Source organism: Caloenas nicobarica, chromosome 1 (assembly GCF_036013445.1).
Source record: "Caloenas nicobarica isolate bCalNic1 chromosome 1, bCalNic1.hap1, whole genome shotgun sequence".
NCBI classification, from domain to species: Eukaryota; Metazoa; Chordata; class Aves; order Columbiformes; family Columbidae; genus Caloenas; species Caloenas nicobarica.
This window is the reverse complement of record NC_088245.1, coordinates 91,149,589-91,177,100: the sequence shown is the minus strand read 5'-3', so window position 1 is coordinate 91,177,100 and position 27,512 is coordinate 91,149,589. Positions and strand designations below refer to the sequence as shown.

Sequence of the window (27,512 nt, the reverse complement as noted above, 5' to 3'; positions counted from 1 at the left end):
AGGTGTTGCTTTTTTATTTCTGCTTATAATATTCATGTAAACATAAGCAGCAGGAATAAACAGAACTTTCCTCATCCATATTGTATTTGTACTGCTAATAAATATGTAGAAAGACATAATACAGATAACCAACCCAACACATGGAAACTTGAAGAAATGCAAATTTTTTTTAAGATATATGACTGGAAAGTATAAAAGCAGAAAATATCAAAATTGGGGCCAGTTATTTTATTTCCATGGTATAATTTTAGTGTCTACCTACCCAATCCTCTACTGCTCTACATTTGCTTCTCTTACGGAAAGACAAAAATAAGTAAACAAGTAACGGAAATGGTGCAACTGTGTTCTTGTTACAGTTCCACTTTTCTCAGAACCTTCCAGCGTATCTTTTGTAGGCACACTGGAGGATTGATGCGGATTAGGAATTGCAGAAGCAGCATGCCAGAGACTGTTAAAACTTCTGTTGTCAAAAGCACATTGTCCCTTTGTTATATGAAAAAGAGGAGAACTGTTCCCAGTACTCGTTGTTGCAGGAGGGTTAGGCCAGAGGATTTGAGAAGGTATTTTAGAAGTATACAAACGGACTTTTCCTGGCTTCCAAGTCATACCAAAGGGCATAAATTCTTTCCAGTGGGTTACCAGGTAGTGAGTATAAAAGTTTTCAATATAAAATTACAGATAAACAGCTCAGAGAACAATGTTTTCAGATTGTGTTGATACAGTAAATCCTCTTCAGCTAGTAGTGACAGCTATATGGCCCTAATTTGCCAAATAATAAACAGTAACTTATGCTCATTCATGTATTTTGTATTTTTATCAATTGATTTTGCAAAGGTATCTTCCCTTGACTAAACTAAACTAATGAAAAGATAGATACAGAAAAATAGAGCACTAACAGCAAGATAAGTAGGCTATATCTATGTGATTTCCTGTAACGGCAGGATGTATATATGTTAGTGTTATATTGTTTGCAAACTCTGGCTTCTAAAGTCTCAAGAATGGGGTTGGAACGGCAACTTCTATTTTTTGAGGATCCCTGGAACACAGGTCTTAATTTGAGACCTTCTATAATGCAAGTCAGTAATGTAAGTGAGATGGCTTGCAGCAAAATTCCCATTGGCTTCATGAGTATTGATGAGGGCTAACAATGCAAAACCCAGCAGATTTTTTTTCAGTTGCTTTTTGCATATTCATTAGTCTGTCCTTCCTTCCTTTCTTGATTTCATGTTATGGAAGAAATATTTTATTTTCATTATTTTCTAAAATTAGTTCTCCTCTGATGCATACAACTGCATCATCATCAGTAGGAGGAGTGAAGAAGGTGCAGTGCCACAGAGAGCAGTTTTTCTGTTTCAGGGGTGTCAAACTCATTTGCAGCGGAGGCCACATCAGCCTGGCGGTTGCCTTCAAAGAGCCGAATGTAATTTTAGGACTGTAAAATGTAGAAGTAGTTACATTTATACAGTCCTAAAATTACATTCGCCCCTTTGAAGGCAACCAGCAGGCTGATGTGGCCCCCAGTGAAAATGAGTTTGACGCTATTTGAAGCAATACATAAGGAACAGACCTAGTGTGAGATCCAGGAATGCCCTCCGAGCCCTGGGCATTTCAGTGAGGGACACAGAGTTTGCCTGTGGGCACTTTGCATGCTGAGTGCATGCTCTGTTAGTCTTATCTCATTAGCTTTAGCAGGAGATAAGTTAGTGGGGAAATAAGAGCAGAACATGGATCCGGAGTGAAAAAATACCCGATACAAGTCACTTCTGAGAGGCTACCTGGACACATGAATTCTGACCTAAAGAAGTGATGTAGTAGTATTTTCTTATATGAACTGGGGAGCAGATTCAAAGCCTTTGCTGTTTTAAGTGGAAGAATAAATATTCTCTGTTTATGTTAACAGATCTATTCCCATGGTGAGTGCTAAAGATTTCACTATAAGACTGTAGAAATGAGCATGTGCTAACTACATTCTTTTTGGAGGATTAATCTTACATAAAAAATTCATTAAAGTGGGCTTTGCTACATTATTTAAAATGACAGCAGAAGACAACAAGCTGAATATTTTGTCATTGATATGACACTTCAAATTGTCCTCCTTATTCATCGCTCTACCTCTCAATTAAATTACACACTATCAAAATCTAGTGTTGTGGGGAAAAAAAATTAGAACTAAAAATGTAAGTTTCAAGTATAATTGGTATTTTACATTATTCTGCAATGTACAGCTTTTTTTCTTTTTTGCATTTCTGCCTATTAAAGAAAATGTCAAGCAGATTGATCAATAGAAAATACAAAATTGTAACATATTCTGAGGTGGCATTACATCAATACAGAATGTTTGTCATTTATACTGGTTTTCTTTGAATGGCATTACAAGTACAACTGAGAACTTTCTCAGGAAAAAGATTTTTAAAAACCATTGTCAAAATTAGTCAGAAACTCGTCACAAGGTAGTATTTGCATCAAAGCGATGAATAATCCCCGCACCTTCTACAGCTTCATCTAAGTTCTGAGTAATGAAATTCATGTCCTTTCTGTGGATTATGCAAAGCACTGATACTGCTCTTGCATTTTTCATCTGGCTTTCTGGGATGCTGGGAGCCTGAAATGGATCTGTTAGAGCCAGAATTACTCCATGTGCAAGGAGAGGAAGCTGCTTTAGCCAATATCCCAGACACATGTTCTAGTGTGAGAATATTTATAGTTTCCTAGAATTATGAAAGCAGTTAATGTGGCTATGGTATCAATATATGTCATGTATAAATACATATTGTTAAGTATGTAGTAAAACAATAAATTTGTTACACATTTGCAAATGCTAAATGTGATATACATAGTGTGTAAAAGCCATATTTAGGTTTAAAACCTATTGCCCCAGAACACTATTTATATAATTATTCTACTTTAAAAATCTATTTTCTTTCCGTACTCTCTGTTCCAGCACTGCTGGGTATCTAAAGCTGCTGCAAGAATGATTCGTTTGGCTGATTTGATCATTGAATCCATCTTCAAACCTTTTTATATTTTATCCACTCCCAAGTCAAACATGAAGTTATGTGCTCTCCTCCAGCAGTGTCTGCAGTTTTTAGCTCCTAGATGCTCTTGACCTCTGTCTTTTATTCCAAGTCCTCAGCCAAAGCTGACACCTTTTCTGTGTCCTTTTTCCATCCCTTCCCTTATGTGGATCTTGACTGTAAAATTAACCCGTTTATTCTTCAGACACCTGTCTAGTGCCTCGGCCTGTATCCATGTGAAGATGCTCACCTGAATTGGTCGAGTCTTTAAACTAGAGTTTGGGTGCCCAGCTATCTGGTGAGGTGCACCATGCCGCAGAGGGGACTTGTCATTGGTCACAGGTGCCTTTTGGTGCCTGTACCGAGTCCCTTGGGGCCAGGAGCGAGCTCTCGCAGGTGCTCATGCCTCACGGCTCCCTCTGAGCCGCAGCCTCTGCCGCCCTTCTGAGCCCCGAGGGCTTTCCCTGCTCCCGTCTATACCACCTCCCACTCCTGCTGATCCTTAAACTTGTTTCTTCAAGTAAAGATGTCCGCGTTTCATACGTGTAAGCAATCGTAAATATAGGAAAATAACTCAATGCCTTCCAGAATTGCATTAGCCTACCTTGTGATAAAATAATAAAAGTTTGCTTCTCTATCTCCAAGATTTCTCAGCCCACCTCCTTTTTTCATTCCTGTCCTTGATTTGAGGATGAAGAATTAATCTTTCTTAGTACAATGGAAGCAACGTAGATTTTCATAATCTAAGTTATAGTCTGCTTCTTTTATTCTCTTTTCTTCTCTTTTCTTCTCTTTTCTTCTCTTTTCCTTTCCTTTCTTTTCCTTTCTTTTCTTTTATTTTCTCTTTTCTTTTCTTTTCTTTTCTTTTCTTTTCTTTTCTTTTCTTTTCTCCTTTTCTCTCCTTTTCTCTTTTCCCTTTCCTTTTCCTTTTTATCTCCCCTTTCCTTTCTTTTCCTTTCCTTTCCTTTCCTTTCCTTTCCTTTCCTTTCCTTTTTCTTTTTCTTTTTCTTTTCTCTTTTTTTTTTTTCCTAGAGGCAAACATTACACTCATACAGTTGTTTAAAAATCTGCCAGTGTTATTTTTCACAGTCAATTTTGTAGTCCTCCTTAAAGCAAAAACAGTATTTTGTGTTTGTACAGCATTCAGCACAGACCTTAATGTTTTCTGGACTCAAATTGTACCACAATATAGAGGATAACATCTGCTCTTTGCAGCTAAAAAGGAAACTAACATCAACTAATGTAATCCATAGCCTTTTGTCTTACCAAGAACTTTGTTCAATACAAGCCCTGGGTTGGCTGCCACCCTCTGATGCTTTGGAGGTTAGGCATCCTGGATTGTGTTCTGTTGCACAAAGGTTATCAGAAGTAGAGCTGTACTTTCGGAGTTTGCTTCCCAGATCTGGAACTGATGGAGTGCAACACCTATACACATCAGAACCTCTGTTTTTCACAGGGGACAGTCCAGTCTCTCCCGCTGCCCACCCTTGAGACTGGTGACTTAGTCTCCAGACTGAGATGCCCAGTATTGGGTTCTCCTGTTGGATTTGCCAGAGTCAGCTGTTCATCCTCATGTCTTAGCTAGCTTCTCCAGAGCCAAATGCCAGTTCCATTCCTTCAACCATTCGTGAACTAGAGAGTCTGTTCACGCAACACTAACACATGGTGGAATCACTTAAGTGCCTCTACAGGGTACTGAACTAGGGAAGAAAATAAAACATTGTGTATTGGTAACCAAACACAGCCTGGCTTGGTACCCTATACTAACTAGATGGAAAGGGACACTTGATTTTCTGAATCTGTTTTTCCTACCACACCTTTGAAATCAAGATGTGTCCTACCTTGCATGTCCTTGATATACTTATATTTGTAAAATGTTTAGAGATTGTTTGCTGGGAATAGAACCTGTGTGTTACCGCTTTGATGATATATGTACTCACTGGAATCTGCTGTGTAGCAGAGTTTTTACTGTGTCTTCAAGCAACCGAAACAACAGCTGAGACATTTTTGATGTACGGGTACTCCAAAGACAAGTACTATGCTGACTAAAAGTCTCACTGTATTGCCTGTCACAGTCCAGCTTGGAATACGTAAATATCTTCAGTGATACATTAAACTCGCAGCCAAAACAGGAAGGCTTTTATCAAGTGCTGGCACACAAAAGAACATCATCTGAGAAGTTAGCGTTAGGATCCAGATTTAAGATTTTTACTTTACAAAATCAAGCAATGGAGCTGGGTTCATTTTTGTGGTGTCTTGACACAACCTTGCACCAAGTTCATTTGAGATTTAGGTAGGATGGAGAGGGATACAGGCTGAGTCTGTGGGATGCTATCAGCCTAAATGACTGAATTTATTGTTCACCAAAATTCCTGAATACTTAATGATACATTGACCATCCAATATATAGCGACCTGTTTGAAGACAAATGCTACTTATTTTGGTGTATTTACCAGATCATGTCATTCCCGTGCTATCATGTGCAAGAGCTGGTTTTGTGTTAAAGCATATCATTTCAAGTGATAAAAGGAACACATTGAGCAGTTTAAAAACTCATAGGTATTATCCAGTAAAAAATACTGAAATATTTTTTAAATCCACAGGTAAATGCATATAGATACATTTGATGATTACTTTACTTAGAGGTTCATACTGTTGGTTTGAGCAAAATGAAGTACAGTTTGTTGTGGATTTTTTAGGAGAGGGAATATTTTGTGAGAGAATGTAGAAGAATTAAAAGTTACTTTTACAAAATAAGTGTGAAAATAATTTGTGTTGAAGGATATGAATCTAAGGAGCATAAAGATATAACAAGAGCCTATGAACCTCTAGAGAGCCTTACAAAATAGCTTCCAGAAAGTGCAGGGCACCAAAGGACAACTAATGGGAAACTAGGGGCACTATTTTGAAGCATAACAGTTCTATTTGTCATTCCCTTCAAATGCAAATCTTCCATAAAGATGTTTTAGTTGTTTTACCCAAAAAGAGAATTTCCGCCTGACCAAATATACCATCTGGAAACCATCTTTACATCCCTATTTATTGCAAGATGCTGTTGCCTGCAACAATTTAGAAAGTACTACTTGCTTGAGAGAGTTCTGCATTTAGTAAGACCTTCTAGCATTAGGTTGCCATTTGATTACTTCTCTAGATTCTAGAATATTCCTTTCACATGAAAATGTCAGCCCCTTGACAATAAGCAAATAGTAAAGGTAAGGGAATCTAGATCATTCATGTGTTTGAAACTAAAGAGAGTAGGCTGTACGACTAGTCATCATTAGCAAGCCGAGGTAAACATCATTAATTTTTAAAATGCTGTGCTCTCTAGGAGCTTAAAAATGATGTTTCATTTAAGCTTATCATGCAAAGCTGGGGTATAACCAATGGATGCAGATTAATATAAATTGATTTGGTAGCCGATGCACATCTACAGCTGAGAACAAACATTCAAATAAAAAAAGAAGTGGGTAATTCTTCACACTTCAGAAAGTCCATCCAAAAAGACTATTAAGGCATGTTGAGAAGTTTCAGACAGAAGAAAACTGTACTACTGCACCAACATTATGAAGCACTATTTTATTCAATGAAGACCTAAACATGAGGGTGAATACAGCAAGAACCCTAAATTTTATTAGAAGAAATGTGAGAATATTGTGAGGAACATAAGAAAGACTAGACTAAACTATGTTCCAGGGTACCTGAAACTCCAAGTTGACATGCTGAGAAAGAACAGAGAAATGGCGCATTCACTTTTTTGAATTCAAGGTTAGCTGTAACAGGTCAGGAGAAACACCTGGCTGTGGCTAATGATGTATTGGGGATAGTTTAACACTTCCACCGTTAACCAAAAGCGGAAAGTTAGCATGTACAGCAATGGATAATTGTGCTGGAAGGATCGTAACATCCTCTGCGCTTTCTCACCCTGGACACTGTGTTTGTTTCTCATCCCCTCATCCAAATAAAACAGAAACATAATTTGCGAGGCAACTATACCCTGAACACCCTTGCTACCACCCAAGAACCTCTATACCTCATCTTTTCTTCCTGACCCCTTAGAATAATATGATACATTTCCACTCTTGCCGAAACTAACCGTGCTCCATTCAACCTCACAGAAGGAGAATCTGAACTACTCTCAGGCTTCAATGTAGAATACGCTGCAGGTCCATTGAGAAAGTGAAATGGGTGGACTTGTGGTGTCACTGCTTGGCACACCCCTGGTTTCCCACAAACCCCAAAAGAGACCGGCATTCTCAGGGAAAGAAAAGTTTGCCATTTTAAGACTTTTTACTTCCTTCCCAATCTTACTAACATACTTATCCATTAGATTACTTTTGCATGTATTAAAATGGCTCCTTTGTAATATTAACAATTCTAAAAACCTTCTTGCTGCATAGCCTGATTAGCATGCTAATTGGGCCTCTCCTGTCTAGATCCCTAGTTTGTTCCTGGGTATCAACAGTGAAATGGTATTTAGTTAAGTACCCAGTTTAAAAGTTTATATTCAGATTTGGATATTCCTCTAAGAAATAAATGTAATGTGTTATTCTACTTCAATTTAGATATGATCCCACCCTGGAACCATACAGGAAAGTTGTGCTAGTTAAGGAAAACTTCTATTTCTGTGATATGATGTATATGTTATGTATGTACAAACATATGAATTCAGAGTTTTCCAGGATTATACACACCTAATACACACACACAATCTAGGAGAGCTTTGTTTCTGACATCTTCTTTCTGTCTACCTGTATGCCCCTAAATCATTGAGATGTTTTTCTTTGAGAGTTTTTAATTTCTTGTGGGGTTGGTTTGGGGGTTTTTTTGCCTTAACTCAAATGTATTCAAAAATGTTACACAGCAAGTGTTGCTATTTGAAAATAGCAGATTCTTCTTTGATCCTTTTTAAGGGGAGAGTACACTGGGCTGAACAATGCACATTCAGCTAATCTAGTACAACACCAAAAAAAAAAAAATCTTAGAGCATAACACAGGGAATTGTGTCTGTGATATAAATGAGGATTTTGAAAATATGTAACATATTTAACTAAAGTGAATAATCTCTGCATAACAGCTGGAATTATAAAAGCCACACAATATGTCTGTAATCCTAATGTGTTTCTTTGCTTTTTTGCAGGCAGACCAGTAATGATCGTTGTTGAGTACATGGAGAATGGATCCCTTGACTCCTTTCTGCGGGTGAGGTGCCGTTTTCTGATGACATTTGAATAAGACACGATTCTAGGTTAAGATTTTAAATAATTTATCATAAATTAATTTCTACATAATGTTATTCATGGATTTTCAGTGAAGAACAGAAGAATTTTCCCCAGGGTACATTTCTGAGGTACAGTGATAGATTAGAGCATGGCTGGAAAAAATATTTAAACTTAAGAATATAATTGATTTCTTATACTGAAGTAGTTCTCATATTTAGCAAATGTATTTCAAATAGTGTTTTTGTGAAGGAAAAGGTGAATAGAAACACAAATGCCTAATCTTATGGAAGCCATTCATTTTTCTCAATCACCTTCAAAAATACTTGGTTATGATTTTTTTGGTTGGTGAAGTATAGAATAGACTCAGTAATTGATTTATAATTATTTATGGTTACTTGCGTTTAACTAATTGAATTAGAAAACAGTTCATGGGTGAAATCTCCTGGCATTAATTAACACCCAAAGGTCACTAACATTAAAGAAGGGATACAGAAAGCATGAACCATCTGTTGGCACAATTGTATTTAATTTTTCTCAGAAAAGGAGAAGAATGACCCCCCGCTAAGCTAAACTTATCCTAAATTAGTCTCTTTGTTAATAGAACCCCTGGAAATGCTCAGGAGGCCCACTGACATAACACTCCATGTGAATGATTTGATTGTCAAGTATTTCAAATTTGTCTTAAAAAGTAAACGTCAGCCCTTACTAGCCCAGTGCCTTGCCATTGCCATCTTGCAGAATGGTAAAGCTGGGGTTGTAGCCACGGGCAGGGCAGGGAGTAGGGGAACTATGGATTCGTGAACTTGCTTGAAAGGGTACGCCAAGTGCAAAGGAGAGGTGTTCAACATGGAGCTGTGAAAATATTTTGAACAAAAATATAGATGATTCAAGGATGCTTTGATAGCAGGAAGAAGGAACTGCTAAGAGAAAAGAGTGAATAAGCAGGTAGGAAAAAAACAGCCGACACTTTAGAAAGACTTAAATCAGGGGGAGAGAAAGAAAGTCATACAGAACAACGTACTTGCTTGACAGCAGGTTGAGAGAAGGGGTAGCCACAGGAGAAGAGCATCTGGAGCAGAGGATACTACTCTGAAAGCACATCAGAGCCATTATCTTAGATATTTCTAGACATTGGTTCTCCCTTCCTTTTGCTTTTGATTATTTTGTAGTATTTTTTCTCTAACATTTCTTAATGTCCTCTTCACCAACCCTCCCAAATAAATTTATTTTCCTTTGTCAAGACACATGGCTGATATCTGCTATGTTGTCAGAAACATACCAGCACCACAGTTTCTGGTGAGAATTTGCTGATATCTCAAGACCAGGTTATTTTTCTGGAGAGTCTTATATCATCAAGTTCTTCTTAGAAGCTGGGTTGGTTTTAGAAATCACCTGTCTTGCCTTTTTGGCTCATCTCTTTTATCCACCTGCAGCAGACAGACTGACACTGATTTGAGTACCTGGCACTTCCCTGGTCTGTAATTTTTCAGCAGTGCCTCAGGAAGACTTGCCTGGGCCTGGAACTCTGCTCTGTGCGTGTACGTGCATGCGTGTGTGCAGCATTTCATAGAAGACAATAAAACCAAATACTGAAATAATTCATGAGAGAGAATTACCTGTCTCTTAATTGCTCTAGTATGATATCTATATTCCAATTATTCTTCACATGCATTTATTTATCAGAATAGGTACTACTTATTAGGATACTTTAATAAAAACTGACATCAGCAAAATTATGATGTTACTGTGAAGCAATACTTCTTACATTGCATCAGATATATTTGTAGGCAAAACTGCTGGGGGGAAATGCAAGCTAATAATTTCTGCAGCTGGTTTCCATGTATATTATTTTACAGTTTCAATTCACACTTCAGATGTGGTTTATTCTTCTAAAATGCTTTTTAAAAGAACTTTAGATAATATTCAGCATCCCAAAGCACTGTAGATATATCATCAGCAATCCTGTTGATAAGTAGCAGAGCAAATGGCTGCAAAGTAGCCTATTTAAAAAGAAATCCAGCTGCTTCATTAATAATAGTTGTTTCCTGCAGACGTAAGTCTACACTTTTAAAAGCTTTTGTTAAGATACAAAGAAGCAGAGAGGGTTTATCTTTAGCAATCCTAATAAATGATGTTCAGTGAATATAACAGTTCTTATGTGGTGAGATTTGGACGGAATATAAGATAGTCTATCTTTCTTATTATTTAAAGGAATCACTTGTTACAGTGCAAAGTGTCGTTACAGAGGGGGAAAAAAATCCATTTCTCACCATAAGAAATATTTCCCCCCACACCGCAACCTGCAAAAATTAACCAGCACGTCTCTCCAACCTGTCCTTCTTCAAATGCTTGCAGAAATGGCTCAGTCTTGCAATTTCAAAGAAAGACTCTGTGATGAACTATGTGAGGGTATTCCAGAAGAAAAGCTCCTCGTGGAAGACATTTGCCATCACCCTCCCCACAGCCTTGGTGGGATATTAGCTTTCATGCCAGTATGAGTTGTGCCACGAGTCATAAGCTCCAAGTAAAACTCCTAAACCCTAAAATTTCTACATCCTTTACTTCCTTGCTTTACAGATAGGGAAACAAAGCACTGAGATTTTAAGTAATCTGCACAGTATTGTGCACAAAGTGCACAGCAGAGAGTAGAAATTAAATCAGTTCCCCTGAATCCCAGGCCAGCAGCTTACATTCATCCTTCATCTTATTTAGTGCTGTATTTTGGTTGCAGTTATGTGACCAAGTCCCCAAACTAGTGCCTTACTTTCTGCTATTTGTGTTAATTAAACAGCAAGCTCAGCAAGATCATGTCTTCACCACCCCACAAAATATCCTGTATACTGGTTCCTAACTTTGAGCTTTTGGGTAAAAAATTTGGCAGGCATTTGCAATATGAAGATGCTTCAGATACATTCTTAGTGGAAAGGCAGCAGTTAATTAGAACCAATTCTGTAAGATGACAGTAATTAATTACAGCAATTGTGCACCATCAGACATCCTAAATTGCTGGAGACACTTGTCACTAAATTTTCTGCAGAAATCCTGCATTGTTTTTGCAGTTATATAAAGCTCATTTCCGTAAGATGAAACTCAGTTGCCTTTTTTCTCACATCAGATTGAAGCATTCGAGATAATCATCCCACAAAAGTATGCCTGAAATTTGCTGTCAAAGAAATGTTCATTTGACTAGAAATAAGGTATATGTGACTTCATTTCTGGTAACACTTGGAGAGATTTCTCTGAAAAAGGAGGTGATCTTCCAGCTTAGTGTTTCCTCAGGGGCTACAGGCTCCTCTTTCAGTATTACTCCAACAGCTGCCCAATAGAAGTAATCTGTGCTTGGAAAGAAAGTGGCTAATACTTCGGCTTGGGAATTGAGGAAATCCAGGTACCTGTTCCTGTTATCAACTTCACACAGAGACTTTGGATGGGACATATTGTCTTTATGTTTCAGTCACCTGCCTGTGTCATGGAGATCTTAGCAATCACTTATTCTGCAAGCATATAAGGAAAATAATAAACACACAAAGAGTTGAAAGGACGGCTATCTCTAAGATACATCTAAGATGTATCTAAGTACATCATCTAAAGATGTACTTAGTAATTACACAAGATAGTTGCAGATATGTTTGATCAGGCTCGTTGATACAGACTGTAGAAGATATGACAAGAAAGACAACCAAGAGAGATGCATAATAAAAAATTTTTTTTAAAAAGCCTCCAAACCCCAAAACCTTTCTGGCAAGAAGTTTCCTGCTGCTGTGAGTTAGAGATGCCTGTTCTCTGAGCATGGCCATGATTAAGTAAAGCAGATGGGTACTGAACCACTGCTTGGTGATCTTGCTGGCTTCATACCTGACATAAATGCAATCCCATTTTGCTGAGGGAAAAATGGAGATGAGTGTCACATTGCACCCAAGCCCATGCAGCAGTTAGAGGGTGATGCAGTAATATAACCCAGGTCTGAATCCCGGTATCACTCCCTCGCTGTTTATGCTGTGACACTGAAACATTTCTCCCAGTCTTGACTGTCAGATGATTGCAATCATTCCTCTAAAAGTACTTTGCCTCGAGGTTGGTCCTTTCACCCTGGTATGCCCTCCCCACCTCAGCCCACTCTTCAAGTAGATGCCTTGCAGACTTACAGACCTATTAAGGGTTAAATCTCATCTCCTGTTTTCACAGCTCCATCCCAAGGGCCATCTTTGGCTAAAACAATTGAATTTAGCATCACATAGAAACAGGATGATCAGGAGGCTAGGTAACTTGTGTGCTTTGGGGGGGCTATTGCTTCTTGGGTTCAGTTACACAGAATGGTGCCTGGAGAGCACCTCCTGGCTGCGGTCTGCGCTCGCCCTCCTCGTGCATCATTATGGGGATTTCAGCCACAGAAAAGGGACGCTGCTAGAAGGTGGCTTTGGGGGTTGTTTGTTTGTGGTTGGTTATGTGGAATAATGTGAAATGAATGAAAAAACTATCACCAGAGCATTTCAACTTCGTTCAGTATTTTTCCGTAGCCGCAGACTACCAGACTGCCGTCAGTGTTTTATTACGGTGTCCAAGGTGTGCTAACCAAGAGTTGCTGCAGTGAGACGAGAACCAAGAACACAGCAGTATTAATCAGATGAGTACTCATGGTATTGCAGCAAGTCCTGTAGCAGGCCTGATACTAAAATATTTTATCAGCTTTATCCACTGCATTCTGTTTACTCACCATTCTTTGTTAGGAAGGGAATGTGCACTCTCCAGGGGTCAATGTGGGGAAAAAAGCTCCTCAGGGTTTGCAACATATTCCCTTAACTACCCAGAAGAGACAGATGTTTAGGTTTGAAAGATGCTGCAGTCTTGCCCAGTTTTGTGGATCTCCGAGCTGTAGGAGGAAGGGATTAATTTACCTAGGGTAATCACAGGGTCGTCTTGCTTTCTTCATTGTTACTTTTTGTAATAGTAGTGCTCCTCTTCCTACCCAGAAACTTGTGACTGATTTCACTTGTGATTTTCACTTCTGAAAATTAAAATACTTGTAAAAAAAAGTTAGATTTATTTACAGGCATGCATAGTAGGTAAAAATGCCATAAAATATATTTTTTCTTCCAAAGAAAATATTTTCTAAAGATTCTATAAAAAATACGCTTAACTGCCTTGGAGCACTAACTGCAACAGACTGTATAGCAAATGAAACCCTGGAATTCTTCACCAGATTTTAATCCCTTGAGGTCCGTGTAGCAGAGGCTAAGATAAGTGTAAAAATGTATGGAAAAAATGTTACTAGAGGAGAAAATATTATGATATATTGCTCTTTGATGCAGTAATCATGATGAAGTTATTCTCAGAGCAGCTTTACTATCAGGCTCACCCTTTTTTCAACTAGAGTTTAGACACTGCAGCAGACACCTACATTTAGTGAGTTTGGGGGAAAGAGAGAAAAGAGAAAAATGAAGACTTGTAGAAAGTTCTACAAAACAATGTTGTAAAGTATGTGTTGTGTATCCATCTAACATGGCCTCACTAGACAGAATCAGCTTTAGGAAAAAGAGGCCAGATGGCCTTTCCTAAGTTTAATGGTTCCTGTTATTACTTATCTTCATCCAGAGAGGCAAAACATTAGAACTCCTAACTAATATTCCTCCTTTTGTTTTCACACATAGCATTCATGTGCATTTTTATTTATTGGAGGCACATTCCTCTCCTGGTAGAAAAAAAGGTGGCATTTTGCTTTCAAAAATGACTCTGTGAAGAAGAAAACCTACCTGCACTGGAGACTGCTGATTCCAGTATTTTGGAAGGCCAAAAAACAGATCAGGCAATTAGAAACTGAGTTTGAATTAATGCATTACCTTAATAGTAAAATTGCAAGCAGCATGTATCTACATCATCTACGATTATGCTGAGAAGCTGTCACTGATGCTATAGAGCCAATGTTTGTTCTCAAGCAATGTTTTACCCTGCTAAAAGGAGGTAGAAAACTATTTCTGGTACAGCTGTGAGAAGTTTTTTTAGAAATGCTGGTTATTTTTAATCACTGTAGATATTCTTCGTACTGAGCAACAAGAAATTTATTACAAACTATCTTGTATTTGAAGCCAAAAAGAAATTCATAGGTAATGTGGACACCTTCACTGTGCTCTTTATCTTTGTGAATTTGTTGAGAATACGTGAGAAACTAGGAGATCAGAACAGAGCCAATGTCGTCCATGTCTTTAAAAAGAAGGGAAAAGAGAATCCAAGAAATTACAGACCAGTCGGCTTAATGTCAACTGCTGTAACATTTCTGGAACAAATTATCAAAAAAGTGTCTATAAGCACCTCAAAGATAAAAGAGAGATAAAAGTAACATGGATTTGTCACGAACAAATTATGTCAAACAGTCTGGTTTCCTTTTGTAACAGGGCACAGGCTTTGTGGGTGTGGAAGAAGCAGTTGATACCATAAATCTTGACTTTAGTAAGGCTTTAAAACTCTCTCACGAGACCTTTCTGAGCAGCTAGATAAATATGGCTATTGCATCATAAAATAAGCTTTGGAAGTTCTTCATCTTGCAACATTTTTATAATAATAATATTTCCCATATTTTAACCGTTGAAGGGACACTTAGATTCTTGCTTAGGATCACTTAGTAGCGTTTAAAATGAACTAAATTATTTTCAGCTTTTGATTTATTACATTTAATGAAATTAAGTATTACTAATTGTATGGAACCCTAGTAACAGTTGATTTAAGAAAAAACTTGACCGTTGACCTTATTCAGTACCAGTAATACAAACCTGAGTGTATCCACATGATAGTATGAAGCACGAGTTGTACTTCCAGGAAATACCATGTGGCAACTTGAATTTTGGAAGATTTATCCTGATGAAGTTCTACCATTTACTCTAAATGGTAGAATAGTAACAATAAATGCATTGCAAAAACTACATCTCTCATGTAGTGACCAGTAGGAACTGTCACTGGTGAATATGATTTAAGTTAGACATAGACACACCATTTTCAATGCTATTCTCCATCTAAAATATGATCTGAATCATCTGCAGTAAAATATTTAGACTTGTAGCAAGTCCTATACACTTCTCAGAATACAAAGGCATAAAAGTGCTTTGACTTAAAGGGCAAATAAAGAAGTGGATTTTAGAATAGACAAAGGTCCAGAAACAACACAGAAAAAGTCAACAACCACACTTCCAAAAAAGTTACTCTGTAGTAAAATGGAAAAAATATTCTGAAGAAGAAAACTTCCATGGCCTCACAAAAAAAGCACTGAACAAGTGCCCACTGGAGCTGGAAACTCATGCATAAAAAGCAATCAGAGAAATTTAGGATATCATCCTTCCTCCCCTACAATAACTGACCCTCTTCACCGGCTCATTATACATCAGTGCTATTGAAAGGTCTGTAACAAGAAGAGAATATTTCATGCACAGAAGTTTCCAAAGCAAACCGCGGCTGAAAGAAAAAGCAATGTTTTTTGCAGGGCATTTGCAGGACTGCATAAATGCAATGGCAACTATGCAGATATTGCATCTACACTCCGCTGTCAAGAAAAGTTTGTTTAGCAAAGCCATTAAAGCCTGATTAAAATTTGATGGGATAATAGGATAAATGTGGGAAGTCCACTGAGGTCGGAATTGCTGCCAGTATTCATTAACACCCCTAACACCCCAGTGGGAATCCTGTCAAAAGCCTATTTTGAATCTAAGCCATGGGAATCAGAATAAAGCCCTGGATAACAACTGCCATATCATTCAGATGAGTGGTTTATGTCCCTATATGACAAGTGAATGAAACGAGATAATGGAAAGTTGCCAAAGGATTGGCTTGACGCACAGCTGTTCAGGGGAATTTACAAATGCTGAAAATATGAGGCCAGATTCATACCTGGTGTAATTTCATCAATTTAGTTGAATTTTCCAAGGGTTAAATATGGCCCACAATCTCTGTCCTGATCAGCTTAAATCAGACAAATATTTTGATATATTGGAAGATAATGGTATATAGCTTGTAAGGGAATACAACTGGCATGGAAACTGATACAGAAGTAATTACAGAGAGACTTGAGAGAGAGAAGACTTTTTCTGTCAGGAAAAATGTAGTTGTTCCAACTGCAAGGCTGGCAATGAAATGATATAAAACCAAACATGAGAAGGGACAGAGGAAAACAGATGCAGAAGAGGATTCAGAGAAATATACAGAGGGAGAAGGAGGACAGAATAAAATTGCAACTGGTGTGTTAGCAAATCTGTCATTTCTTCAAAGCTGGAGATAAGAAGCTTGAACTTTTTGTGTCAAGGCAGAAGCCCAAAGAAATTTAAAAGAAGGAGGGAGAGAATGGCAAAAGCATGAGATTGTTTTTAACTCAGGCATTTCTACTATACTGGTAAGGCAAATACTGAGATTTAGAAAGAGCAGAAAATGGTTATGTTTTATGAAAAATCAGTCAAGCATGGTCTAGATTTGAAAGAGCACAAATTTTAAAAGAAATGAATGAATGCTTGTGATCCAAGGAGACAAAAGGTTAAGGGAGGTGTTGCAGATGACTCTGAGGTTTGCTGAAAGAATGGAGCTGTTAACAATGATAAGGAGGAGGTAAAGTCTAGAGGATTGGGAGGCTGGTTTTGTTTGGTGCTTTGTTGCAGGGGGGACTTGGTTGATCGTTTTGCAAAAGCAAGTCATAGGTGCTTTGTTCCAAATCTTAATTCTACAGTTAGCTAAAAATAGTTATCCATAAGTGTGAAGAGTATTAACTGTTTGCAACCAGCTTAATACATTTTGAGTCAGTTGAACATTTAGAATTATTAAATGAAAAGCAAAACCCAAGTCTCTTTTGGCTTCACTGCATAAAATACTGGATAGAGTTCATGTCCTTCCTTTATTGGAAGAGGCTTAAAATATGTAATATTCTCTTTTGCCTCTCTTTGCTTAATTGCTAGATGGAAAGTTTTTTTTTAAAATATCTGTCACTGGCATGTTTTGGACTCTGAGAGGTTCCCTTTATTCTTGTGGTAGGAGACTGTGATAGGGAATGTCGTAGGCCCATAACAGGGGATGGCTGTTTGTAGGATGTCTGGTTATAACAATTGTGTCTTGACCCTCAGCTGAATGTTGTCTGCAGAACTAGCTGCTTACAGGTGACTTTGACAGAGACAACAAAGGCAGGGGGTTGCTTGTAGGTGTAATATTATTGCATAGGGAATTTAGAGACAAAAAGGCTTTAGAACCCTGACACAAGAGGACCAGTGCGAAGATTCAAGGGGAAAAGTTGCTATGAATCAGTCATAAATAGCTTATTTCAAAGTAGCATAGTTAAACATGCTTCTTTTGGAGAAGCCTGTGAGATGGCTGTGGTGTTTGGCTACTGGTGGAAGCGCCTCCTTAAATACAAGTGTTGCAGGGAGGTATGATGTGGCTGTGAGGTGTTCTAGCTGACAAGGCGTGTTAGTACCTGAATTTTTGCACTCTGGTATGTTGGCTTAGAGTAGCAGCTGTAGCAACCTTGCAGATCTTCCTTTTACTATTTTATTTTTGTTTTCTGTCTTGCTGTGTTACAACCTGACATAGCAGTACTGGTCAGTAACTGGTGAATGTTGCCTGTAAGGCAGGTTTTCATATACTGCTGTGCTTGGGCTTTTCTTCCAGTTAATTTTACAAAAGGAGTTGAAAGAGTTTCAAGACACTCTACAAGTTCTACAAGTTGCAGAGTCCACATTATTTCTGCATTATTTTTTCTTTCTGTTTGTACCCAATAGAGTTTAATTGAATAATAGTGACTTTAGGAACTAGCCCTTCCAACTTCTATATAGGCAGACAACTTTCAATTTTGAAGCCTGTTCTGCACACTAATTGATTTATCATTTAATAATGTATAATTTCTTGATTTAAGTAGAGGTATAATCTGTATTAGAGGCAGCTCTTGGTCTAGTATTGCTTCATCTCAGAAGATAGATTAATAACATGAGAAGCAAGTGACTGCAAACTTCTCCATGTCTGGAGTTTTGTCATTTATTTGTGGGATTTTTGGTAACCTTAATTATATCTAAGTAGTAGTTCCCAATTTCTTTAAGTGTTTATATCCTTACTAGCTGGACACAGGCCCCAAATCATTGAATCATGATGGAAATACTGAAATACTTTACTGATCAGGGATAAAGTTAAGCATATCCATACAGTTCAGCCTGTTGCTTTGCTGAATCTAATGAATTTACTGAATTTACTGTAACCTTCTCCCCTACAAAAATCATCTTGTTTAAATGTATGAGCTAAGCCACAGATATATCCTGCATACTGATTAGAACACTGCTGCTTGTCTGTAACCCAGTGCTGAAGGTGTTGAAAGAGAAAATGGAAAGTTAACTTGCTTGCAGGGAAGAGCTGTTTGTTTTTGTTTGGCTGTTCCTGCTAACATAAAAGCCTGGCTCACTGAATAATCCATGAGAAGCTAAATGCCTGCCAGCTGAGGTCACAAAAATACTGCTGCAAGCAGTCTGCTGCAAATGGTAGATAGGGTAGAGCTAATCCAGGCAAAGAGCCGACAATCAGATTTCTGTACAGGTACTCACTTTGTCCCCACTGTCACATAGTTTAGGAGCCTTCTGATGTAGGAAGTACAGGAGCATCAACTTTAATGTTGGCGAGGGGAAACTGAGGCCCACCAAGACTGACCAGATGGACAAGCATGGTTAACAACATAATTCTTATTTACATGTTTCAACTCCAATAGATTTCAGCAGGAGTTAATCAGCTTAATGCATTCATGGCTCTGAGCTTAATGGTCTTAGTCAGTCAGGAAGACTTTGGACAAGCTACATAACCCCTGAATTTCAGCACAGATCTCCTTTTTAATCTACTGTTCAGAGATTATATGGTGTTAGGTGCAGAACAGATGTGAGGCAAAGCCCCAAACTTTTTTCAATATTTGTTTTTTAAACAAACCAGCCCCACCAAAAAAAGGGAGCTAACAGCAATACCTCATGCAGACAATCAAGGCTGAGGCAACAGAAAGAGGGTTTTCTGTTTCCTGAGGCCATGGAGTAAAAGATGAAGAGAGGATTTTTCAGTGCATTGTGGTTCTTTTATTAAAAAACAACGTTTGGGGAAAGTGTTCTTCGTAACTGAGGATAAAAGACATTAAATGCTGTCTGTAGAAAGATTGTGCAGAGTGTGAAAATATAGAACAAAACGGGGATAAAGTGCACTATGAGAGATAGGATCGCTTGTACTGCTGACCAGGTTAAATACTTGAGAAAACAAGATGCAGCAGGCAGTTTGGCTGGACGAGTTACAAATATATTTTAAATATGACCTGTACTTAATATCACTAGTATGAAATTAATCAAAAGTAGCTGTGTTCTTTGAACTTGCATCTTTACTTGCAGAAGCACGATGGCCACTTCACAGTCATCCAGCTGGTTGGCATGCTGCGGGGGATTGCATCTGGCATGAAGTACCTCTCGGACATGGGCTATGTGCACCGTGATCTGGCAGCCCGTAATATCTTGGTCAACAGCAACCTCATGTGTAAAGTCTCTGATTTTGGTTTGTCACGAGTGTTAGAGGATGATCCCGAAGCTGCCTACACAACAAGCGTAAGTTTGTTTTATCTAATTTGAACAGCTGCTGCCTTTTTTATTCTGGTTTCAGATTTGTCTGTGCTACAGGAATAGTACTTTGTTCCATTCTCACTCCATGTGGTGTAATAGCACTGCCAATGTGTTTAAGGAAAGTTGCTTTGATTTTTGGCTGTGTAGGAGATGTACAATAAGCTTTGGCAATAATTGTTGTGGGGTTTTGTTTGGGGTTTTTCTGTTTGTTTTTCCATTTTTGGGGGGGAATTTTGTTTGGTGGGGAGATCTTTTCCATTCTTGTTTAGGTTTTGGGTTTTGTTGGTGTTTTTTTCAAAATAATTTCCCTTTCTGCTGACTTGTGTTCATTTACAAATATATGTTTTTAAAAAAGGAAGGTGGGGAGGAGAAAATCTCACCAGTTCCTCTGTTGGAAGCATAGTGTCAAGCCTGCATTCATAAATTTATTTTTTTGTTTTATTTCACTTAAGCTTACCTTCTAGCAGGTTATGTAGGACCTTTCTCTCAAGGTTTAAGTTTCATTAATACTTAAATTCTTTATGTGATGCAAGTAAATTGTTATTGGAAAAATGATTTTTGGGGTGGGTTGTTGGGGTTTTTGTTTCTTTCTGGTATTGTGGAGGTGTTCCACTGAAGTGAAAATTTTTGAACATGAAAGAAGAAAGAAGTAAATTGCACCCGCAGTATGAACAAAGTAGGGGAAGGAGTCTGTGGTGCTAATAAAATTACAAGTTCAGATGCAGCATTTTTTTAGCCATACCAAAATGTTCAGTTACATTCCTATTATGATGATTACCACAACATTAAGAATCTTATCAAATTCTAAGCTGGTTTTGAGTAACTTTCATATCTATCTGAAATTATTTCAGAGCTTGACTGTATTCTCATTAGTACTCTCACAAAATGCACAGAATTTGCACATTCCCATGATAGGGCACAGTGACAGAACTATAATAGAGATAATAAATTAGCATGAAATAATTTATTTTGACCTATTTCAACCTTTTTTTTTCTATTTCACTGTAAGAAGTGATGTATAACCAAAATGAGGAACTTGTCTAATTTAACTGTATTGTGGTGAGTACTCTAGTGTATCTATTGAATTCAATATAGCTATTGTAATGGGATTACAGATCTTTTTTATATATTACATTTTGTTTTCTTTAGTTTAAGCCCAAAATAAGGATGTTCTGACAAATTCCACTGTAAATTCCGCTTCTTAGAACAAGGTCTATGCAAAACTGCCAGCTGACTAGAGCAAAACAAGTCACTTTGCAAGGTTTTCTGTCAGTCTTAATCAGTATTAATAAGCAAGAAGGGGAGGAAAAAAAGTCACAGTTTTTTCCTTTATGGGAGAGATTTCCCTGCTTTAGTTCTCAAAACTTCTTTTGTTTCACACTGCTTCTTAATATGAGGCTTGAAAAGAAAAATAAACATTAATGCAGCTTAACAAGTTATTACATGTTGGCTGAGCTTTGCTAATTGTCTGTGTGAGCATGCTCAGCTTGCAGCAAATGCCCCAGTGACAGGCAAGTTAATTTATATTCCTCAGCACTGATCATGGGCTAATCAGCTCAGCTGGGGGAAGGCACTGGAAATTGCCATGCAGTCTCTCCCAGTTAGGTTTGGAAAAGATACCAAATGATAATTTGAGGCTTTCAGCTATTATTTATCCTGTAAGCTTCTAATAGATACCAATACTGAACAATTAGCTTTTCAGAATACTCAGTGTCTGCCTTTTTCATCAGAACCAGAGCTGCTTTTAATCAGGAAATGCTGTGTTGTTAAGAAAAAAGAATATTTTATGGCAATATATCTGTGTTGATGGACTTTCTTACAAGGTAGGACAGGCTTTGATGAAATGCTCACTATTTTTTTTATCGGTTCACCTAGCTGGTTAACGTCAGAGTCTGTGAGGCAGCTGTTGTAGGTGGAACACCTCAGAGCCAAGGTTGCTTCAGTCCAAGGCTGCAACCACACACTATTCCAGAAGCAGGTGTCTATAGCATGTCCATCAAGATACTGCGAATAAGGAGGGGACATTACAGAGGCTGATGGCCAGTGGCAGAACCTAAGGTGAATTTGCTTTGACCATGAACTCTAACAAAAAGCTTTGAAACTCATGTGGGAAAATGGTATATTTCATTATAATCTCAACTAGTAGCTTTGTAAATAGGAAGAATTCAAAGCAGCAGAGTCAGGCATAATAGAAAGTAAAAGGATGTTAAATCACTCATTCCTTCAACTCCAGCCCCCTCTGTTCTTGCAAGTGGGTCTTCACATCCAGACTTTCAATCACTGTGGCTGAATCTGCCTGCTTCTCTTCTGTCACCTCTGGTCCTTGGGAGGTGCCTTTTCCTCATCCCTGTGTGAGGGGAGACTGACTGCTCCAGTCCCTATTTTATGTTCATTCTATATGATCTGGTGGTAGCCCAGCTTCCTGTGGGATGCTCTTGCCTGTCATATGCTCTGTCCTCTGGGTCTTGCTCCCCTTGAGCAGGTCCAGCGGATGTTCCCTGTAGGGATTCCAATAGTCTGGTCATGTTTTTAAAGGAACACAGCACAATTATGGCCAAAAAGGTGGGGAAAGAAAGAATTTTTTGTCGCAGTGGCAGTGGAGGACTCAGTGAAGACTTTCACCCTTTAAGCAGTCTCCCATGGTAACAGAAAAGAATAGAACCCCATGCTGGATCTCATGTCTTCTCGCAGCTTTCACTGACCATCGTTATGTTATTGGCCTTCTCATCATGAACATCTTCACAACAGCAGGCCATGTGTATTACTTGAAGTTTTTATAGCATCTATTTAGTTCCATACTCTGTTTTTGTCATATGAAGGTTAAAGCCTCAGTGTTTTCACAAAGGTTCTGGTGCTTATAGAATTCGCGTTTCCTTTCCACAGGGATTTTTCATGGTAACAGCCCAGCACCTCTGCCTACAAGAAATCCATAGAGTTCATCTGCATATTGAATAGTATTATGTTTAGGCTCACATCTCCTACTACAACACTGTCCGTCAGCGCTCAGAGGAAACTCTGATTATTTTTTCTCCCCTTTTGGTCTTAGTCTTTATGTCAGAAATTGAATGGCGCAATTGGATGTTTGATTTGGGAACAAGAGCTACTATACAACCTAAGCCAATCGGCGGCCAAAAATTGGAATTTTATATCCAAACATCCGTGATGAAGTGGTCAATAGTGTGTGAAAGTATTCCCAGGAATAAAAATGGTAAATTGAGTCAAAAGACAAATAACTTTTATAAAGCTGTCATGCTCTGTGGCAAAACAGGTTGCATCCTCACAAAAATAAGCCTCAAGGCCCTCCTACCTTGTGAATTTACCATGTCTGAGCAGAGACAGCCTCGAGTCATGATCAGCATGTTTTGCTTTGTCTTCCTGTTGCCATCCAATATACATATCTTCCTTTTTTCTCGCTGGTTTAGAATAGATCTTATATTCTTTCTATTGGCACATCCTCCCATATGCAGGGTAAAAACTGGGAGTTGAGGTCTGGGAAAAGCAATAACACTGATGGAAAATCTCGAAAGGAAACTACCTAGAAAATGGCTCCATTCTGTGCTCACACTAAAACACTACTTGGGAGACTATATTCAATTAAGTAGTGATGGCAAAACTGAGAAACACATCAAAAAATGCAGTTAAAGGTCATTACATTTCCCAAGAATTTTGGACTGACATTATTGGTCAAAGAGCTATTGGATGCTTTAAACAATACATTAAAAGATCGAAATTTCAGAAAACAGCTTTCTGATTTCCGTGACAGCTTTGTTGGTTTGGTTTGGCGTTTTGTTGGTTTTTTTTTCATCCAGCCTCTCGAGAGAAGGAATGTAAATGTGTTTCTTTATAAGAGGGTTGGTAGGAAATAAGAGATTGGCCTCTGTTTGCTATGGGGAATCACAAAACTTACAGCAAGATATAATTTTATAATAGGAAGGAGGACTTAAGAGCTAGGAACATCCAACTGCCAACCTTTGAGTTTCAAATAGATCAGGAAAAATATAAGGTAAATTTTGGGATAACTGAATAGCATGGGTTTTTTTTTCCATGAAGACAAAATTTTCATTTTTAGCAGTGGTTTCCAAGGCAACAGTACCTCATAAAAAGACATTTCTAGTATATAAACAAGCATTCCTGCCAATGCAGAGGACATCTAGGCTCTTGCATGTCTCCTTTTACATAGACTGTTATATGATGTAAATTCATTTAGTTTAAAACATAGTCAGGGTTCACCTGTATTTGAAAAAGAAACATGAGCCTCCAGGAAAACATTTTACATGTAGCAACCTGTGTACATATATAGATAATCAGGACAGAATCTGTAGCACTACTGTACAAAGGACTGAACTGGTATTTCTGTTAAAGGTGACACCTTAATATTCTGTATTAAATATGATTTTTAGTCAGATAAAAAGCTGCTACTAATGAATCATATGACACATATATTCTAGATTTCTCTCTCTTATTAGCTGTATTTCTGAATTCAGCCTTAATATGGAAAATATTTTCTTACTTCCACAATACTAGTTAGAGAACTCATTTATTGCGTTGCATCTAGTGAATCATTTGATGAACTTCACAGGTCTGACTCTTCTCAAGCCAGTTGGATAAAATACCCCATCTGTGGAGACTTCTAGCTTATTAGATTCATTAGAGAAGCAAAGCAGATTGATGCCAATAATCTATATAAATGCTGGCAAGTAGCAAAACTTTGGGAGGATCAGGATGATGACTTGATATTTATATTATTATATATTGTTACATAATTTATGTATGTCAAGACATTTTCCATTTGCTCTTACTTGTACAGAAATAATGGCTTGAGGGGGGAGGGTGGCAGGGAGAGGGTTTAACTTGCTATAAAGTGAAACAAGATGCAAATAATTTTCTAGTTAATTTGGGATGTCAAACAATAGTTTCTGAACAAGCTGAGTGCTACGACAAGCATATTCCCTAGATATTTAGAAATCCACTTGATTGGAAACAATGTAATTAATTGATTATTGGCAGCTATTCAGAAAAAGAGGTTGTGTACTCTAAAGTTCTGTACTAACCTGTTTTCTTGAAAACTAACTGGTGATATAAAGTTGAGCACAACCATTGTCGACTAGCTAATTCTGTATGTGAGGTGACAACAGCACATTTTATCATCACTGACCTGAGAGAAACCTACTGATGCATCATGACCACGTTTGGTTCTCAGCCTGAAACCAGGCACGTGGTGTGGAATCCCACCAAGGTTTTCCTTATCTGGAGGTTCTTTGATGTTTGATCTCACCAGAGACTGGCTAAAAAATGAGAGGGCTTATGTGGTTTATAACAGGTTAATGCCCTGTGAGAATAGTAATACTTGTTCTCAAGTTTTGCAACTTCATCTTGCTGGGCTGAAGCCTGATATGGGTACCCTGCCTGAACACTGTTGAAAAAGTAGTTAATCTGTCAGAGCATGTGTAAGAAGTCAAGAAGCAAGTTAGAGCTGCGCCAATGTGCTCAGCCTGCACCAGTGTGTGGGAGATGCAGTACTTAGTTTTAAAGTGTGTGATGGGATTTGCATCAAGTGGTGGTGAGATGAATCACCTTCACGTGAGTTGCCAGCTTCAGCTGGACCCATTCCCTGCTCTAAGAGGATGCACGAGGTTGGAGGCCCTGCATGTGCTCCCTTCAGGCCTCTGTCTTCTGTTGTGTTTGCCTAGACAAAGATAAAATGTGCTCGGGTTATGCACAAGGGCCAAGAGGCAACAGGTACAGGAGTGGCATAAGGAAGGAGTGTGTTGATAAAAAGACTCGTTACCTTTTGGGCTCTAACCATGTGAGGTGCAACGACTTTTAATGAGTAGTTACATGTTAAAAGGAACAGAAAGTTTCAAACTTACTCATTCAGTGTAGGGCATGGTGCTTGCTATTTACTTGGCTTATTTATAGTAGCCCCTGAAGATGAGGATATGTGTCTTTGTCAAAGTAACTTAATACATCCACTCTCTTAGATTCTTTGTTCAACTTTTATCTAGCTGTAATCCTAAATTCCTTTAAGAGGTCTTCTGGTTTATTTAACCTTCCCGAAAGCTAGTAACAATAGAAATTTTAACAGAATATAACAAAAACTATAACAAAGGCTAGACCTTTAGAAGGAAGGCAAAGGACAACGCTGAGACATAAATATAAAATTCTCTCTCCATACATTCTCTCTCCATGTTTTGTCTAATTTTCTGCTTCCATGAGTATTCTCTAGCTCACTGTAACAGTTGTCATTTGAGCTCTGAGAATGTATGGGGGGAAAAAAGCATGAAAATTTGCATTTAGAAGATCAAAAGCAGCTTAAATCAGAGAGATTTCTAAATTAAATGTTTAGATTTAATTGTAAAACTTAATAGCTCTCTCATCCCTGGTTTTCCTCCCTCACCACCCCAAGTAGTAACTCAAAAAATACATTTGACAGAGAAGCACAGTTGGAAATTTTGCATTTCACTTTATCATGTTCAAAATCATTATGTTGATGAACTCAACATAAGTATGCCCTAACATCTTGTCTGTAAAAAAAGTGTTATTTTGCACTCCATTCCTAAAATGACTTTCAAAGCATCATCCATCACAACCTAATTTAATTTTCCATGAAAAGAAGAAATTGTACTGTAATCAATTTAAAAATTGCTGCCTCTTTGGAGATTTGTAAGCTCTGGCTTTCTATTAGCTTGGATTTCAACTTCTTGTCTCTGATTCCTCCCAATTTCATACTAACAAATTTGAGTATTAAACTCTACATGTATGTGCTTTGCCATTTCTCAGATTGGTTCTCTGGTCATCTGTAAGAATGTTCATGAGACATGGAGGTGTGCGTTTAGAAATGACTTATGGAGTAGGCTTGAGAATGAACTTCTTACAGACCTAAAGCATCAGTGCCATGGAAGGAGCATCTAGGAGACAAATGATGAATCTGTTTGTGAAATTTAATACTGATTGTGATTGTATTGATTATTTGTTGGAATAATATTGACTAGAAACAGTAAGGCATATCTTGGTGCAGTGGTTGTCAACCTTTCTCAATGCATGGGTTCCTGAAATTTATCCAGGGTGATGCAAACTTTGTTAGAAACTTCTCATTTGTGGGTTTTTTGTAAAGTATTCCACAGACTCTCAGGGGCTGACATACTCCAGGTTGAAAAACCACTCCACTGTTGGAGTATTTTTTGTTGATTCACTGCATGTGTCTTTTTACTGAACTTATGGTAACTGCTGTAGCAAGGAAAGACATAGGGATTAGCGTTATGAGAGGTATCCCAACACTCAGAAGAGATCTGTTTAGCTCTGACTGTGAATAGCATTTAAACCAGCCGCTGTTCAAGAGGATTAACAGGAAAATGTACCTGTCTGTTGAAGAGATGACAAGAGCAATGCAGCAGGATATTCACATCAGTGAGTCTTATATCCAGGCTAAAATTTTGGTCTAAATGATCACTGGAAACACACTATGTTAAATAATGAATGGTCAAAGTCAGAAATGTACAATTCTGTTTCATAAAGTACAGAAATAAAGGTATGTCCCATTAAGTTAAAAGATAGGAAATTCAAAACTATTTTAAAGATGCGAGAGAGTTTTATCACACCATGTGTAGTTAAACCATGGAGCTGATTGCCACAGAAAGCTGTTTGTGCCAAGATTTCACCAAGATTTATTAAAAAAAAAAAGTGGTGGT

At 38.0% G+C, this 27,512-nt stretch overlaps 1 protein-coding gene across 1 annotated transcript in view; it reads left to right on the top strand.

Moving 5' to 3' along the window:
• The window catches only part of EPHA6 (EPH receptor A6), a 481,365-nt gene that overhangs the window by 408,329 nt on the left and 45,524 nt on the right, over window positions 1–27,512 (top strand). The window contains 2 exon segments of the mRNA XM_065645252.1: window positions 8,152–8,213; window positions 19,600–19,809. Coding sequence (XP_065501324.1) covers window positions 8,152–8,213; window positions 19,600–19,809 — 272 coding nt within the window.